The 15622-nt window shown below is 32.8% G+C and overlaps 2 protein-coding genes across 2 annotated transcripts; one reads left to right on the top strand and one right to left on the bottom strand.

The window, feature by feature from the left end:
• Nucleotides 1-8405: 8405 nt before the first annotated feature.
• On the bottom strand, nucleotides 8406-10730 carry LOC140450606 (uncharacterized). Its single transcript, XM_072544264.1, has one exon. It carries the CDS (start codon nucleotides 10728-10730, stop codon nucleotides 8406-8408), a length of 2325 nt encoding a protein of 774 aa, XP_072400365.1.
• A 2306-nt stretch (nucleotides 10731-13036) lies between these two features.
• On the top strand, nucleotides 13037-14619 carry LOC140450607 (uncharacterized). The gene is made up of 3 exons (XM_072544265.1): nucleotides 13037-14041; nucleotides 14147-14204; nucleotides 14535-14619. The coding sequence occupies exons 1-3, from the start codon at nucleotides 13090-13092 to the stop codon at nucleotides 14617-14619; spliced, it is 1095 nt and encodes a 364-aa protein (XP_072400366.1). The 5' UTR covers nucleotides 13037-13089.
• The last annotated feature ends 1003 nt before the right edge of the window (nucleotides 14620-15622 follow it).

Consider the following 15622-nt stretch of genomic DNA (forward strand, 5'->3'; position numbering starts at 1 on the left):
AATTAAAACGCTTAATAATCAGATCTCGTATGGGCAAGTCAGCGATACGAGGTTCGAAAAACTCTTGATAAATTTAAATAAAAATAATGCTTTGCTTACGTCCACTATTAACAAGCTGTCAGTTGACCTCGACGGATATGTCGCACTACAGAACGAAATATTAAACCTTCAAAACATTTATGAATTTTTGATGAAATTAATCAGAACCATCTCCTTATCTCATCTAGATATCTCCAATATCGAATTGTTTACATTAAAGGAACTTGAAACTCTTAAAGCCGATCTCTTAAAAATTTATCCCAGAAATTCTTTATTAGTAAATGACGAACACCCATATGAATTAGTTGAACTTTCCAAAACATTAGTTTGTGTCACACAGCGAACCATGCTCATAATAATCAAAATTCCTATCCTGTACGAGCAATCCCACAACACATTTAAAATTTATCCTATTCCAAATGCAGACCATATTATGATTCTTCCACCAGCACATTATCATTCCAATAATAAATGGTTCGAGACCTGCACGAGACAAGCTGAGAACATGATATGCACAAAACCAGTAAGATCCCAATGTACTATACCAAATGTCAAGAATTGCACCAAAAGTATAGCCAAAGAAAATTTCTTCCAAGAAACCAACAATGCGATACTATTGGGAATAGTAGAACCGATAAATATTAGAGAACAAACTATTAAATCCAGCAGCACCCTTACCACAAATGAATCCATTACCATAGATGGCATCAAATTCAACAGAAAGTCAAATCAAGAAATCCACGTACCAGATATCATACCCATGGAACTTATTGCAAACCACGAAATCATAATCGAAAAATTGAGAATCCCAGAAACGCATGGACAAATTCAACCTATCGAGATGACCGCTAATTTACCGCAACTTTCCACTGGAGTCAGCATCACTGCACTAATAATCATCTTATTTGTGTCATCGATCCTAACAATATTCCTACTGAAGAAAAGAAAACGTATTTCCAAAATCCTTTTCGGACCTAAGCTAGACACAGCCCAAATCCAAATTTTAGAAGAACTAGTAGCAGAAGTATCAAGAACTTCGAGGACGAAGTCAAATCTCACCGAGGGAGAAGAAATGTAACCATTAGCTCCCAGACTATTAACATTATTGTTCGTTGAACTCCAAGGAATAGCAAGCTCAGCAATTGCAAACCAAGGGACAATAAACTTGATTTTTCAATTTTACATTTTAATCATTCCATTATCATTCTCTGATCAATGCGTTTCATTTTGTAATTAAGAATTTTTATTGTTTAATTTTTGAAGTAAAAACTTAGTTGTACTATTTTAAAAATAAAATCTTTTTTAAAAGATATTTTGAAAGTGCGTAAATTTATCTATATACATATATATATATATATATATATATATATATATATATATATATATATATATATATATATATATATATATATATATACCGATTCGGCGCAAGTTTTCAACTACCGTATACGTTATTTAGTTATACAGTGTTGCTATATTTCTGTTACATCTTTCCTTCTAAAATTTTAGTCCGATACATGAGTCTAAAATAATATTTAAACCCACTACAGTTCATTGTAGAATGAAAATTAATATTGTACCAAAAAAATTCAAATAAGCCAGCCACGTAATTGTTATTTTCTAATCGATTCTATCAATTAATTAATTAGTTAACAAAGAACATTGATTTAAGTAATTTATGTGTGGCGACAACGCATTATTCCCCTGAAGAGTTGTAAAATTTTAAGCAACGTCTTCTTTCACAGTGCGAAGCGGCATACACATACATCGCGGACTAGCATCGAGTTAGAATCTATGGAGAGGGCATCACGTGACTAAACATATATGTGTATATATGTATATGTTTGTTTAGGTTTGTTATTTTTCGAATATTTTTAGTTTTATAATACTTTTATAGAAACTGTAATAATATATAGTGCATAATAATGGTTTTTTGTTCTCAACTTAGTTGCAGTGGCAGAAGCAATGTTAATAAAAAAATTTTCAGGAATAACGTTCTACAGGTCAATATAAAATATGTAAACAAAGTAATGGCCCGTACTTCAGAGAATAAATTAATAGTATTTGACTGTATTAATTTATCTTTATGTATATTATATCGTGTTTTTAGTGTTTACCGCGAGATAAATAAATCATAGTTTATTAAAAATGTATTGAACTTTGTAGATCAGGGGTGTCCAACTTGCAATGTCTCAAGGGCCAAAACTAAAACCTTTGATGTTGTCGCGGGCCATATAATAATTTTGTTACAAGTAATAACAAAATAAAGTGAGATATAAAAATAATTAAAACAAAAAAGAGTATTATTTCTTTTATTGCTCAACAACTACATTTTTTTATAAACTGAAAATTTATTGATAACACTTTTCAATAATCAAGATAAACATTGCAAAAGTAACGAAAAAGATGTATCCTATTAGTGTGAGGACTGTGGTCGATCGGCTTCATCCACCAATGAAGAAATGTCCACCTCCAGATTAGTTGTAGACACTCTCATAAGATGACGTAAGGAAGAATCGGTAAGGTTGCTTCTGTTTTTATTGTTTATATATTTCATGGAGGAAAAGGCACTTTCACATGTATATGTGCTTCCGAACATTGACGTCATTTTCAGTCCAAAATCTCGCAGGTTTGGGAATTTCTCCTTTGACAGTAATTTGAAAAATTCAGGTCCCTTTTCTTGTCTGGTGATTAGGAACATGTCTGCTTGAAGATCACATAACTCAAGCTGTAAGTTGTGTGGCTGATCATCAATGGTTGCTCCAAGAGGGTTATTATAAAGTAGTACACTGCTTTTGAGACTTTCAATTTCTTCAAATCTTGTATTGAATTCATCATTAACTTGTTCAATTGTGAAATGCAGGATGAAAACTCAATATTTTCCTCACCGTTGAATTCTTTTGCTATTTGCAGACAGCTAGGGAAGTGTGTCAGGTTGTTCTTTTCCAAAGCACGTTTAAACAGGTTAAGCTTATTCCGGAATCCGTTTATCATTCCGATCAAATCTGAAACCGTCTGGTTTCTTCCTTGACGACTCAAGTTTAACATGTTAAGATGATTATTCAGATCTGTTATAAAAGCTAACTGTCTTAACAATTCTGGATCCTTAAACTTCTCTTCCAGTTCAGTTGTGTCAGATGAAACGTATTTGTTGAGGAATGCAGGGATTTCCTTTCTTATGGCAAAAAATCGTTCCATGCACTTTCCTGCACTCAGCCACCTTACATGGTTGTACATTAGCAAGTCTCCATACTCAGCCTCTGTTTCTACTAAAAACTGCTTAAGTTGCCTGTGTAAAATAGATCGATTTCCACCTCTAATCATGTTTATAATCTTAATCACGGTTTGGAAAACTTGATCTTCCTTGACTGATTTTCCACATAAAGCTCCCTGATGTATAATAAAATGAATTGTTGAGCAAGTGACACCATTCTCTCAAAGCAGACCCACTAATCCAATTTTTTACCTGTCATTGATGGGGCCCCGTCTGTTGCTATGGCTGAACATTTATCAAAGCCTCCAATTCTGCCTCCAAAACTGTTTTCTTCACAGCCTCATAGATGTCTTTTCCTTTTGTTGTTCCATAAAGAGGACATATATCAAATATCTCCTCTTTACTGGTAAAATCATCAAAAGTAGTGCGCACAAATATTAACAACTGACTAACATCGGTTTAATCAGTGCTTTCATCCAAACAAAGTGAGAAATATAAACTTTTCTTAACCAGGCTAAGCATAGATTTTTCTACTTGCTCACCCATACAACATCCTTCAACCTTGATACAACATCCTTGATACAACAATCCTTCTTTGTATGGTTTGATGTGAAAGTGGCACTGATTCAAATTTCTCCGCCATTTTAGAATCATCGAAAGCTTTGGCCATTTCAACAGCACATTTTTTTATCAAATTGCCATCAGTGAAAGGTTTTTTGGCCTTTGCCAGCTCAAGCGACACGGCATAAGATGCATGCAAAGAATGCGTTTGAGAGTGTAATATTTTACTGAACATACCAGTTTGCTGTTTAAGCTTTTTCTTCAAATCTGCAACTAGGGCACGCCGACTTTCATTTGTGTACGTAGCATATTTATTTTCATGCACTGTTGTGTAATGTCTTCTCACATTATATTCTTTAGGCACTGAAACGTTCTGAAGCTATTTTCTTGTGGCATTTTAAATTAATTACTATTTAACTGGGAATAAGCCACAATTAAAGGTTAAATACGTTTATTGACGTTTCAATTTCCACTTCGGAAATCGTTCTCAAAATACAAACATTAGTGAATGAAAAAACACTAATGTTTGTATTTTGAGAACGATTTCCGAAGTGGAAATTGAAACGTCAATAAACGTATTTAACCTTTAATTGTGGCTTATTCCCAGTTAAATAGTAATTAACACGTTAATATGCTCATAGCTTCTCCATAGATTCTAACTCGATGAGTCTAGTGATGTCAAATACGATTACTTTATAGTAATCGTGATTACCGATTACTTTTAAAAAAGTAATCGTTACTTTCTACTTGTTACAAAATACGATTACTTTTATTTGACAATTTTAACAATTACTAATATGACTCTCGATTACTCGATTTGAAATTTGACTTGACATTTATAGGCGTATGCGTATGGTCTGCTGCGCTGAGTCTGGGCCATTCCATGCACAAATATCCATGCTTTAAATATTGTGAAATAGTTTAAGATTTGTTAAAGTTACAGATTCAAAAGTAGAGTATTCCTTTCAACAGATATCTAACACAAAATGTATTAACAATATAAACAGGTTAACACAATAAAACAAATGTTTAGTTTTTGAAGTTTTAGAGGCTTATATCGAGCCCTTTCAGGAAAAACATCGTAACCAGCAAAAGTGCAATTTTACAGGAGGTTTTTTTTTTTAAATTAATACCTTCGAAGACTTCGTTTTGAGGGAAAATACAATATTCTTTCCATAAAAGCATAGGCTTTTGGGCCCAAAAAATATAGTGTTAATGCAAATTGTTTATATTCATCAGAATACCTTCTACTTTTTGGACATTTAGTTTTTAAAATTGCTTGAGCTTTCACTATTTGTGCTAGGGATTTGTTTAAAAATTTGTCACACATTTGAAAAAAAATTTTTTAAAGATTTATTGTCTTCCTTCTGTTTGGAAGACGCATATGCTTTCTATGCACTTGCACGCAAATTTTTTATTTTTAATCTTAGTTTCTTTTTTCTGGGTGTACCTCCCGACAACTTGGAGGGGGTTTGTGTTGCAGCTGTGAAACATTCTGGAGTATGGGGCCTAGGTGGGCTAGACACTTCCTGCCTATTAACATCTGAAATATAAAAATATATTTAATAACCAAATAACATATAAACGTTCAAAGTAGATATGTTAATGCTTATTAGTGATTAGTTGAATGCATAATACAGTTGTAGGAGCAATAAATAAAATTACCTGTTAGCAGAAACTCTTCCATCAAAGTATCAGGTATAGTATTATGTTTATCAGTTGGACTATTAATTACTCCCTGTGCATTATAGATTTCAGTTGTACCTAAAACCACGACATAAATATTACTCAGTATGTAACCATAAGATATATGTTCTTAATAAGGCTGATAAAAGATCATTAAATTTCACAATTCCAGATCTTGTTTATATTATGAAAAACAACAAACAACTTTGTATACAGTTGTAAGTAGATACTGATTTTTATATGACTTTTATAATAAAGCACTATAATTGTGAATAAATAAAAAGTATCTACCTTCCAGCCTTATGACTTTCTTTAATGGTTCGTCTGTGTGTTTTGAATATTGAAGAGTGTGTGAGACAATCGTTGAATGTGCTTGTTGAAATAATGTCTTCCGTGTGTTTCCTTTGTACATGTACACCGGTTCAAAATGTTTCTCGCACATTTTAGCACGTTAATATGCTCATAGGTTCTCCATAGATTCTAACTCGATGCGGCAGACGGCATTCAGTAATTATCGGACACAATTTATCCGTCGGTAAACCTTAAGAAAAACTCGAACACTTATATTCGAGTTTTAAATGTAATTTTTGTAGATTTTTAGCTGTGGTAGCTAGAAAATAAAACAATAATTAACTTAACAAACATTAACTAAATATAAATATTATTTTTATAAGAAAAAAAGCAATTAAAAAATTATTCTAAATAATTAAAATTAAAGGCATTTTTAAAAAATCTCTAACCAATTAAATGTTCAAACAAACCACCATTTTGCGCTAAACAAAATCCGAATCTATCAATTAAAGCAAGTCTCATTGCATTTAGCTGATTTGGTTGTACTCGACTACAAAGTTGAACAATTTTTTCTTCCAATTCTGCTTAATTGGTGGCTCGTTCGAATTCATGCCGATATAATTTTGATTTTAGCATTCCCCAGAAATAAAAATCCAAAGGTACTAAATCTGGTGATCTAGGGGGCCACTTTATTGTTCCTCGTGTAGAAATTAATCGTCCAGCAAATGTTTGTTCCAAATAATTTGTAACTTCGAATGCATTATGTGCAGGGCAACCATCCTGTTGAAGCCAAACATCATCGAAGTTAACCGCAAGGTTTCGAACTGCTGGAATAATCTGATTGTAATAAATCTAGATACTTTCGTCCATTCAGATTTCCCGTAATAAAAAATGGACCAATTATATTATCGTTATAAATGCCAGTCCACACCTTTAATTTCTTTGGGTATTGTGTTTTCACAGCAATACTCAAATGTTTATTTTCCCTAGACCAATAGCGGACGACAGATGGATTATGACGTTTATGGATTGTGCATGAAGATTCATCGGAAAACAAAACATTTTTTAAAAAGTTATTGTTCTGATTCGATTTCTCCATCACAGTTTCGCAAAATTCCATACGTTTAAAATGATCGTCTGAAAAAAGTTCTTGGTTGGTTCGCACTTTATAGCAATTGTATCTTTTTCTTTTTAAAATATTCCTTACAGTTCTCTCCTTTTGGTCAACTTTATCCGCAATTTGTCTACTTGAACAAGGCGTTTCTTCAGCAGTTAAACAAACTTGCATTTCACGAGCCTCGCAGTAGAGGGCAAATGAGAGTTCTAGCCGCACCGTTCGTATACCCTCCACTACCAACCCCCCACCATTATTATACCCCCCTCCAATGGTAAGGTAAGGGGTGAGATTTCTAGCCGCACCGTTCGTATACCCCCCACCACCGACCCCTACCCTTTTGTATACCCCCCACCACATCGCATACCCCCCACCACTGACGAGGTCAACGATCGGTCAAGGGGTCAACGAAAGGTCGAGGTCAAGGGGTCAACGACCGGTCAAGGGGTCAACGACCGGTTAAGGGGTCAAAGACCGGTTAAGGGGTCAAAGACCGGTCAAGGGGACAATAGCCGGTCAAGGGGTCAATAGCCGGTCAAGGGGTCAATAGCCGGTCAAGGGATCAACGATCGGTCAAGGGGTCAACGATCGGTCAAGGGATCAACGATTGGTCACGGGATCAACGATCGGTCAAGGGGTTAATGAACGTTACACACAAAGGATAAAAATATACATTATCAGTGAAAGTCAAACAGGTCAGGTATGTAAAAATAAGAATTAGCAATAGACAACTTTATTTTTATAAGGTAAAATAAGGAAAAAAACAAGAAGTAGGTTAATAGTGAAACAGAATAGTGAAGTACAATAGTGTTTTAAACACGGTAGCTTTATTTGGATAAATTCATTATATAGAATATGTGGTGGAAACAAGGTATATTTTACACTCACACCATATTAATAAATGCTAAATACGTAAATAAAACAATTATTATTAGTACAGAAATGCTTTTATTAAATACATTATACCGTTAATACAATAAAGTCTAAATATAGGATTATTAAGTTGGTGATTTACTTGAACCATCTTCAACCATACCATCAATGTCTTTATCAATAACTTCATTACTGGAAGTATCATCTTCGTTATTTTCTTCTTTTTCGTATAAAACAGATGGAAGATAGTCTTTTATTCGAATTAAATAACCATCCAACTTTACAACTTTTAGTAACGATACAAATCCATATAAACATATTTGGTTTTTAAGATACAAGTCACAGATTTCAGCACCTTTTTCATATTTTTTAGCTAATTCTTTACAAAATTCTGGACAATAAGATGATGGACGCACTGCACCATAAACGGCTTCATGAGAAGCATCAAACTCCAGATTTGAAAAAAGTTGGTGTAAGTTTTGAACACCACTTTTTAAATCCGTAACTTCAATTTCGGTAACGTAACATATCCACATTGTAAATACTAGCAGTAAAGCTGAAGAAGAACTGTAGGAATTAGCTCTACAACGTGTTATTAAACAAACACCCCACCAACAAACTCTCCCATTACGATAAAAAATCCATTCCAAAACTATCTACATAAAATTTATCCCCACCATCATTTTCTGCTTCTGGTAGAAGTAGTTTAGCTTGCTGGATTAAATAATCAAGATTTTTTTGTTGTTGGTTAGGTATAAACGTATCTATTTTGTAATGACCCCACGCTAATGTGTTAATAGTTCCGGGTATAACATATCTCTTATCATCGTGGGAAGTTAAAGCAACCTTATTTTTTAATTCAGTATACATTTCATGTAAATGTGACTTAAATGTATACATTTTACGATAAATCTTTGCATTAGTATTATCAACTACTTGTTTATAATCCGTAAATGTTAAAGATTTATTTATAACGTTTTTGGAAATTCCCTTAGCTTTTTTAAGGTTATCATTGTTACTTAATGTCACACAATAAGCTTTGGCACCAGTACCACAAAAATTTGTAATTGGTTTACCTTTAAACTCATCCTTTAATTTACCAACCACTGATGGTGTTTTTGGTATATTAAAGATATTATCGGCGGGGTAATTGGATGTATCAAATAAATGAAGGTTTTCTTTGATATCGCGGTAAACGTTTTCTGTTTGAATGTGTAAAATTAATGAATCAGTGTCGGTATACAAAAGTGCGACATTATCTACATATTTAGCTTTAATATAATTGTAGAAAAAATCATACATACGAATTTTGGATATTTCTAAAATTGAAAAACCGACATATACCGGTTTGTCGTAAATTATTTTTAGGATATTCATTTGAATTGCAACTAAATTATCAGAAAATATTGAAACAGAGTGAAAATTCGGCATACTAATAAACCCTTCAGCACCGACGCTCCCAGGCAAGTTTTCCCAGTGGGATAAAAGTTTAATATCAACCCTCTTATCAACGTTTTCCATAGTATTCCCGTAAATAGAGTTTGTGTAATTTTTATATGTACTTTTATCAAATTCATTATTTGAAGAATTACGTAAATTCGTGTTTAATTCAATATAAGGTTTTAACCACGGTGATTGAGAAAATTCTAGAATTCGATGAATTTTAGTCACCTTTAAACCTTGTTCAGTACACTGTTTCAAATTTCTATAATGGATAATATATTTATTTTTCGGTAACAACGTTAATACAAGCTTGGGATCTTTACTATTAGGAGGAATCAGATTTTCAGGACAAAACGGTAAGTCGTTATGGAAATCATGTAATGTTTCAGGATAAGCTAAATCAACTTCTAAGACATACCCCTTTGGAGATTCATCATCGACTGATAAACAATCAAAATGAGTGATTTCTACATCATCTAACCATCGAAAATCACCATGCGGAAGGAATTGGCTCATAGCGTAACCATAAAGGTTTGTAGCATCTAAATAAAGAATATATGAAGTAGGTTTAGAACACTCATAATTCCCACAATACTGATTATTTGCAGCAGCAAATCTAGTGCTACACTGACTTATACCTCCACGTATACCCTTTTTAAAAAAATGGAGCATGTCTATATCCGTCAATAATTCAAGCTGAACATTAGTTTTACGTAACATAGCATCCCAGCTAAGTGATGGAGCTGTTAAATATTGAGCAGGATCTAGTTTATAGTTAAATAAACAATTATGTCGAAAGTTTTCGAACACATCAGCTAATAATAAAATATCTGATTTTAAATAAACATCTGAGTACTCTCCTAAAGTGTTACAATTAAAAACTTCCCAAACTCGCTTAGCTCGTAAGTACTTTTCATCGGAAATGCCTTCACCTTTTAAAATATCGAAAAATTCTTCTTGTGTGGGTAAAGATACCTCATTAAGTTTTGAAAAGTTATCCAGGTATGAATAAGGGAAAACACCTTTTTGTCGTAACAATCCGAACTCTTCATTTGATCGACAATATTTTTGTAACTCTAGACATTGATTATCATTTAGGGTTTTACTTAAATTATCCAGTGAATGAGGTAAAAATCTGAAAGAATCTACAAACCTTAATTTTAAATATACATTTCGCTCTAAATCACCACGATCAACTAAAAGTAGTTTGGTGAATGATATATATTTTTCTTTAGTTTGTGCAATAACATCAATTTTTTCGTTATTCTGAGCTAATTTTGTTATAAACAGATGCGAATCGTAATTGGTTAAATTATGCATGAAAACAGGTATGAACTTAGGTAATTTATAATTTAAATTACAAGCGTTATGAGCCGCGCCAGAAAACAACCCTGTTAGATGTGAATGATCTCTAACTTTAATTTCGTTAATATCGAACGGTTTATCACAAATGTGACAACACTTACTAGTAAAAAATTGTAATTCCTCTTCTGGTGTGAGTTTTTTCATAGGTTTAATATGTTTAAGATATTTATGATAAATAGTGTAAACTTTTTCTTCTAGTTTTTGAATAAACTTTTCAACCACGTTGTCACCGCGATAAATGATAAGTTGTGATAAACTGTCATCAAAATAACATTTAACATAAAAACCGAATGAATATGGTGTATGCTGATAGGTTTTGACAGTAAACGAGGAATTATCAGAAGGTGTTGCATATTGTATCGGTTGCAGTATACTTCAAAACTGCAAGATATTTTCTTTTTGTAGATGTCCATATTTATTGAGAATCATGTTGGTAGTTGGAAGCTTAGTATATACAAAGTTGCAATCGTTGTCTTCATGTTTGCGAAGACGTTCTAAGGATGAGAAAAATTGTAAGCAACCATTACATAGAAAAGTCTGACCATTATGGTGTGATTTTTGTTTTGATATTAACCGCGATAAATTTTTAATGTAACAATAATGACTATTCCCGTACTCATCAAAAATAAGTAATAAGTTAACATGTGTAGCTTTTTTAGATTTTGTATGATACAACGGTCCAACGATTTCCAATTGTGTGATATTATTTTTAAAACATTCACTAATCCCAAAAACGTTAATCGAAATATTATTTAGTAATTCAAATTTTGGTATATCTGAGAGTTTCATAGGGAATTCTATATTATGGAACTTTAAGAGACTAGTATAATGCGGATAAGAAGTAGTAAGATTGGATTTACCTGTTGGGTCAAAAATTGATGCGTTTACCGCCCAACCAAAACATGCTTCATCTTTATTCATTATATTAATAATTGCTTTCTTCATCTCGATTTGTCGTGGTAACCTGATATATGAAGAAGATCGTAGAGGGTTGTACTTATTAATGTTAACTTCTAATGATTGGATTTGTAAAAGACTCCATCCAGATTCCTTTTCTTGTATTTCCGAAACCTTGGGTAATATCTCCCTAATAAAATCTTGATATGCTTGTTTCAAATTAGTAGAAATAGTAATAATCTGATTTTTTGTATTAAATGATTTTAAATCATAAGTATCTTTTTCAGGTATTGTGTACATAGAGTAAAGTTCGAAATTAACTTTTAACACTTTAAATTTATGTAAATAGTTATGTAGGAGCTTCAAAACGTTACCTTCAATTTCACTAAAAAATTCCAAGTGATCAGTATGATGTTTGTTGCTAGAAAGACGGTAACTACCGATACGATTTTTAAACGCACTTGATAGTTTCTCAACCCCACAATCATTACTAATAACACTTTTGTGTGAATTACTACGTAAATGTCCTGTTAGTCCTCTCCCAGAAATTTTTTTATAACAATCTTGACATTCGATAACATTGGATGTAGTGGTAACTGGATGAACAATAGATCTAAAGGGAGTTGCTTCTACAATGGTTGAATTGTAATTATTAGCGGATGTAACAACATCTAGGTCATCATTAAGTTTCACCTTTTTCCCTTTATTGAATCGTTCCGGACAACTTTCCCGTTTATGCCTACTTACACTGCTTTTGTTGGATAAAACTTTTAAACAAAAGTTACACTGCATGGTTGTTGACTGAAGCTAGGTGACTGTACGACACGAAAATGAACAATAACGAAAGAAGTGTGGGGTATAAATATAAACTTGTTTTGATTACCGGTTTTAAACTGGAAATACCGGTTTTATGGTATTATTAGAGTAAATAATTACAAAAACTAACAATATATCCCAAATATAGATAATTACCGCATTTATAAGCGTGGTTAAAAGTAGAAGTGTAACAAAAAATAGTTTTTTTACAGCTTTTTACCGCTTTACCGCTATATACGTAATTTTTTTAAAAAATAATAACATATTCGTATTCCTGGCGTCAATACCTTTCATTAGAGTGGTTGAAAGGTGATGTAGGACTAAAAATACGCTTTTTAGCGTTTTACCGCTTTACGCGTTAATTTTTTCTCAAAGTAATAACATATTCGTATTCCTGGCGTCAAGACCTTTTATTAGAGTGGTTGGAAGGTGGGTGTAGGACTAAAAATAAAGAAAAAAAAAACCTCAAAAATGAAAAAATATAAAAAAAAAAAAAAAAAAAAAAAAAAAAATGAAAAAAAACTTGATGTGAAAAACCAACAATAAGCGCAAAGCTGTGCAGACATACATAAACTCAACTATAGCCGGTTCTTTGTTGTCTATGTAGGTCACGTAAGAGTATTCACTTCATTTACAAGAGCTTACATTGCCTTCGAGTATTCACCTTTCTTTGTTACAGCAAGTGTAGATCCTGTTTCACCCACCATTTCGCGTTGCTTGGCTTGGGTTCGGTTTGTTGTATATAACCCCGTTTAAGTTATGCAATTTGAAATAGTCGCTTCTTTTCGCAATGAAAACCGTACAACGTTCTGCGCGTCGCGAGCCGGAGTTGTTGGCTAAAAAAAGAGTTTTATATAATAGTGTGCCAGATACTGAGTTTGAGGAACCGTTAGCTAAAAGACAATTAATTAACACGGTTCCTCCTTCAATCGAGTCGCCGCCGCCGGTGTGTGAAAATTCGATTCCGTCCGCGATCGCACCGTCGTCACCAAGATCGGTCCCGTCTTCGATCTCTTCTCCGGTCTGTAAAATAAGGGATAGGCAGCGTGCACCGTCGGAAGAGAGTGTTGTTTTTGTAAATTGTAGAAAAATTAGTGAGGCTCAGCGTCTTATTTTTAAAATAAACAACCAAAAAAAACTAAAAACTAAAGCGACGGTGCACTCCGCGGTTAATGAGAATGTCATTCAGTCATCCACATTTATTAAGGATGACATTCTTCATGCCGCCGAAGAGGCTGCATGCAAACATAAAATGGTGAAGGATCGAGAAGAAGGTTTCGAGGATATATCCGACTCTGAAGAGGAAACACCCTTAGGTGAAAACTTATCCTCTATCGAGGATATAGTAGATATATCTAATTATGGATCACCACCAAGAGAGAAACCGTTGACGGAAACCCAAGTATGGGAAAAAAAATTATTATCGAATTCAGAGCCGTCATTGATTAATGTAGCCGCAAGCGCCCTACAAATCCCGAAAAAAGTAGAAACTCACCATCAGGCGTTTTGCGAGAATTACAAGGAGGGAGTTGTGTCGGCTCTGGAGCAGCATGCGGAACGTCTCCAGGAAAGTTTGAACGAAAGTATAAAAAATAGTGAGCTGCTTAAGAAAGCCACCGAAAATATTTTAGCATATGCTGAAAAAATTATGGTGGCTTTCCACGAAGAACAAATCCGGTTGTCACAAGACATAAACAACACCAAAACTTTCCTGGCCAATACTGTAAGAACGGATTCTCGAGGTAAGAATTTTTATTACAATATGTTGCAACAATTTTACTAACAAAATTTTTCGTAATGCTATTAATGATAATTACAATACTGATAATGTTTTTTGTTTGTTACAGACTTTTTCAACAAAAATGCTGGTGGTGATATCCTGCGATGCTGGGGGATGAGTAAACCGTGAGTAATCCAATTTTTTACCTTAACTTTTACTTTTTACAATCATAATTAAAACAGTTTTCCACAAATTTTTACAAACAAAAATTTAATTTATTATTTATTACAGAACTTTAATTTATTCTTCATTAAGTACTACTTTTAATTTTGTACACTAACCTTTCCTTCTTTAGGATCATAATAAAACAGTTTTCCATGAATTTTTACAAACGAAAATTTAGTTTATTCTCTATTGTGAAATTTTAATTTTTTCTTCATTAAGTGTCACCTTTAATTTTATATATCACTATGATATTTTATGTAGTTCTACATTCTGCTATTTCTTTGTTACAGATCCCACCCCGACGACCCCGAATTTAGTTTTAGTCTATTTTTGTATATAATATTTAGTTTTAGTTGTGTATATAGGTATATATAGTCTATATAGTTTATTTTTAATTGTGTTTAGATATTTATATAAATATATTATTTATTTTTGAATAAAAAATATGTAAACATTGTTGTTTCTATATTTTCTTCTTCTTCATTTTGTGTATATAAGTATATATAGTTTATATAGTTTACTTTTAATTATGTTTATATTTGTATATATTGTTTATTTTTTAATAAAAAATATCTAAAAATTTTTGTTTTTATATTTTCTTCTTCTTCATTTTGTGTATACATGATTTTTATTGTGATTTTCTATATCGTTTTTTAATAAAAAACATCTAAAAATTGTTATTTCTATATTTTTTTCTTCTTTCCGTTTTTCAATGCTCCTCCAGTAAGTTGTCGCTCCATCGTTTTCGCGGTCTTTCCGCTAATCGTCTCCTCATTAGGTGACAGTCTCTTACCATCTTTACTACTCAATTTGTTGTCATTAGACTCATATAATCATTCCATTCTACTCTTCTATTTCTACCCCATTTCTTGATGTTCTTTACCCTACATCTCCGTAGTATATCTATACTTCTAGCACTGTCCCATAGCGTCATACCATCGATTTTTCTGAGGGTTTTTATCTGTTTTTTCTAGCATTCTTTTCAACATTTAGACTTCTAGCTCTATACCATAGTACCCTACCATCGATTTTTCTGAGGGTGTTCATTTCCGCTAACATTCTTTTTGTTCTCTCTGTGTCAGTTCGTGTTTCTACTGTGTATGTCATTATTAGCCTGATGACTGTTTTGTAAATCCTACCTTTCATTTCTTCCCTGATATTTTTTTTCTCCATATTGTTTCATTCAGGTAACCTGCAGCTCTGCTCTATTAACTTGATCTCCCACTTCTGTTTTAAGCTTTCCATAGCTAGATAGTGTGTCGCCTAGATAGTAAAACTCCATCACTTGTTCTATTATCTAACCCTCCAGCTCTAATTTATAACTTAGTAGATTTGTTGTTATAACCATGTATTTTGTTTTTGTATGTAATAAAGGAGA

The sequence above is a fragment of the Diabrotica undecimpunctata genome, chromosome 9, assembly GCF_040954645.1.
Source record: "Diabrotica undecimpunctata isolate CICGRU chromosome 9, icDiaUnde3, whole genome shotgun sequence".
Taxonomy (NCBI): domain Eukaryota; kingdom Metazoa; phylum Arthropoda; class Insecta; order Coleoptera; family Chrysomelidae; genus Diabrotica; species Diabrotica undecimpunctata.

Coding starts and splice junctions, on each gene's coding strand:
- LOC140450606 (XM_072544264.1), bottom strand. CDS start 10,730: ATGAAAAAACTCACACCAGAAGAGGAATTACAATTTTTTACTAGTAAG.
- LOC140450607 (XM_072544265.1), top strand. CDS start 13,090: ATGAAAACCGTACAACGTTCTGCGCGTCGCGAGCCGGAGTTGTTGGCT. Junction 14,042..14,146: donor TGTAAGAACGGATTCTCGAG/GTAAGAATTTTT, acceptor TGTTTGTTACAG/ACTTTTTCAACAAAAATGCT. Junction 14,205..14,534: donor TGCTGGGGGATGAGTAAACC/GTGAGTAATCCA, acceptor TCTTTGTTACAG/ATCCCACCCCGACGACCCCG.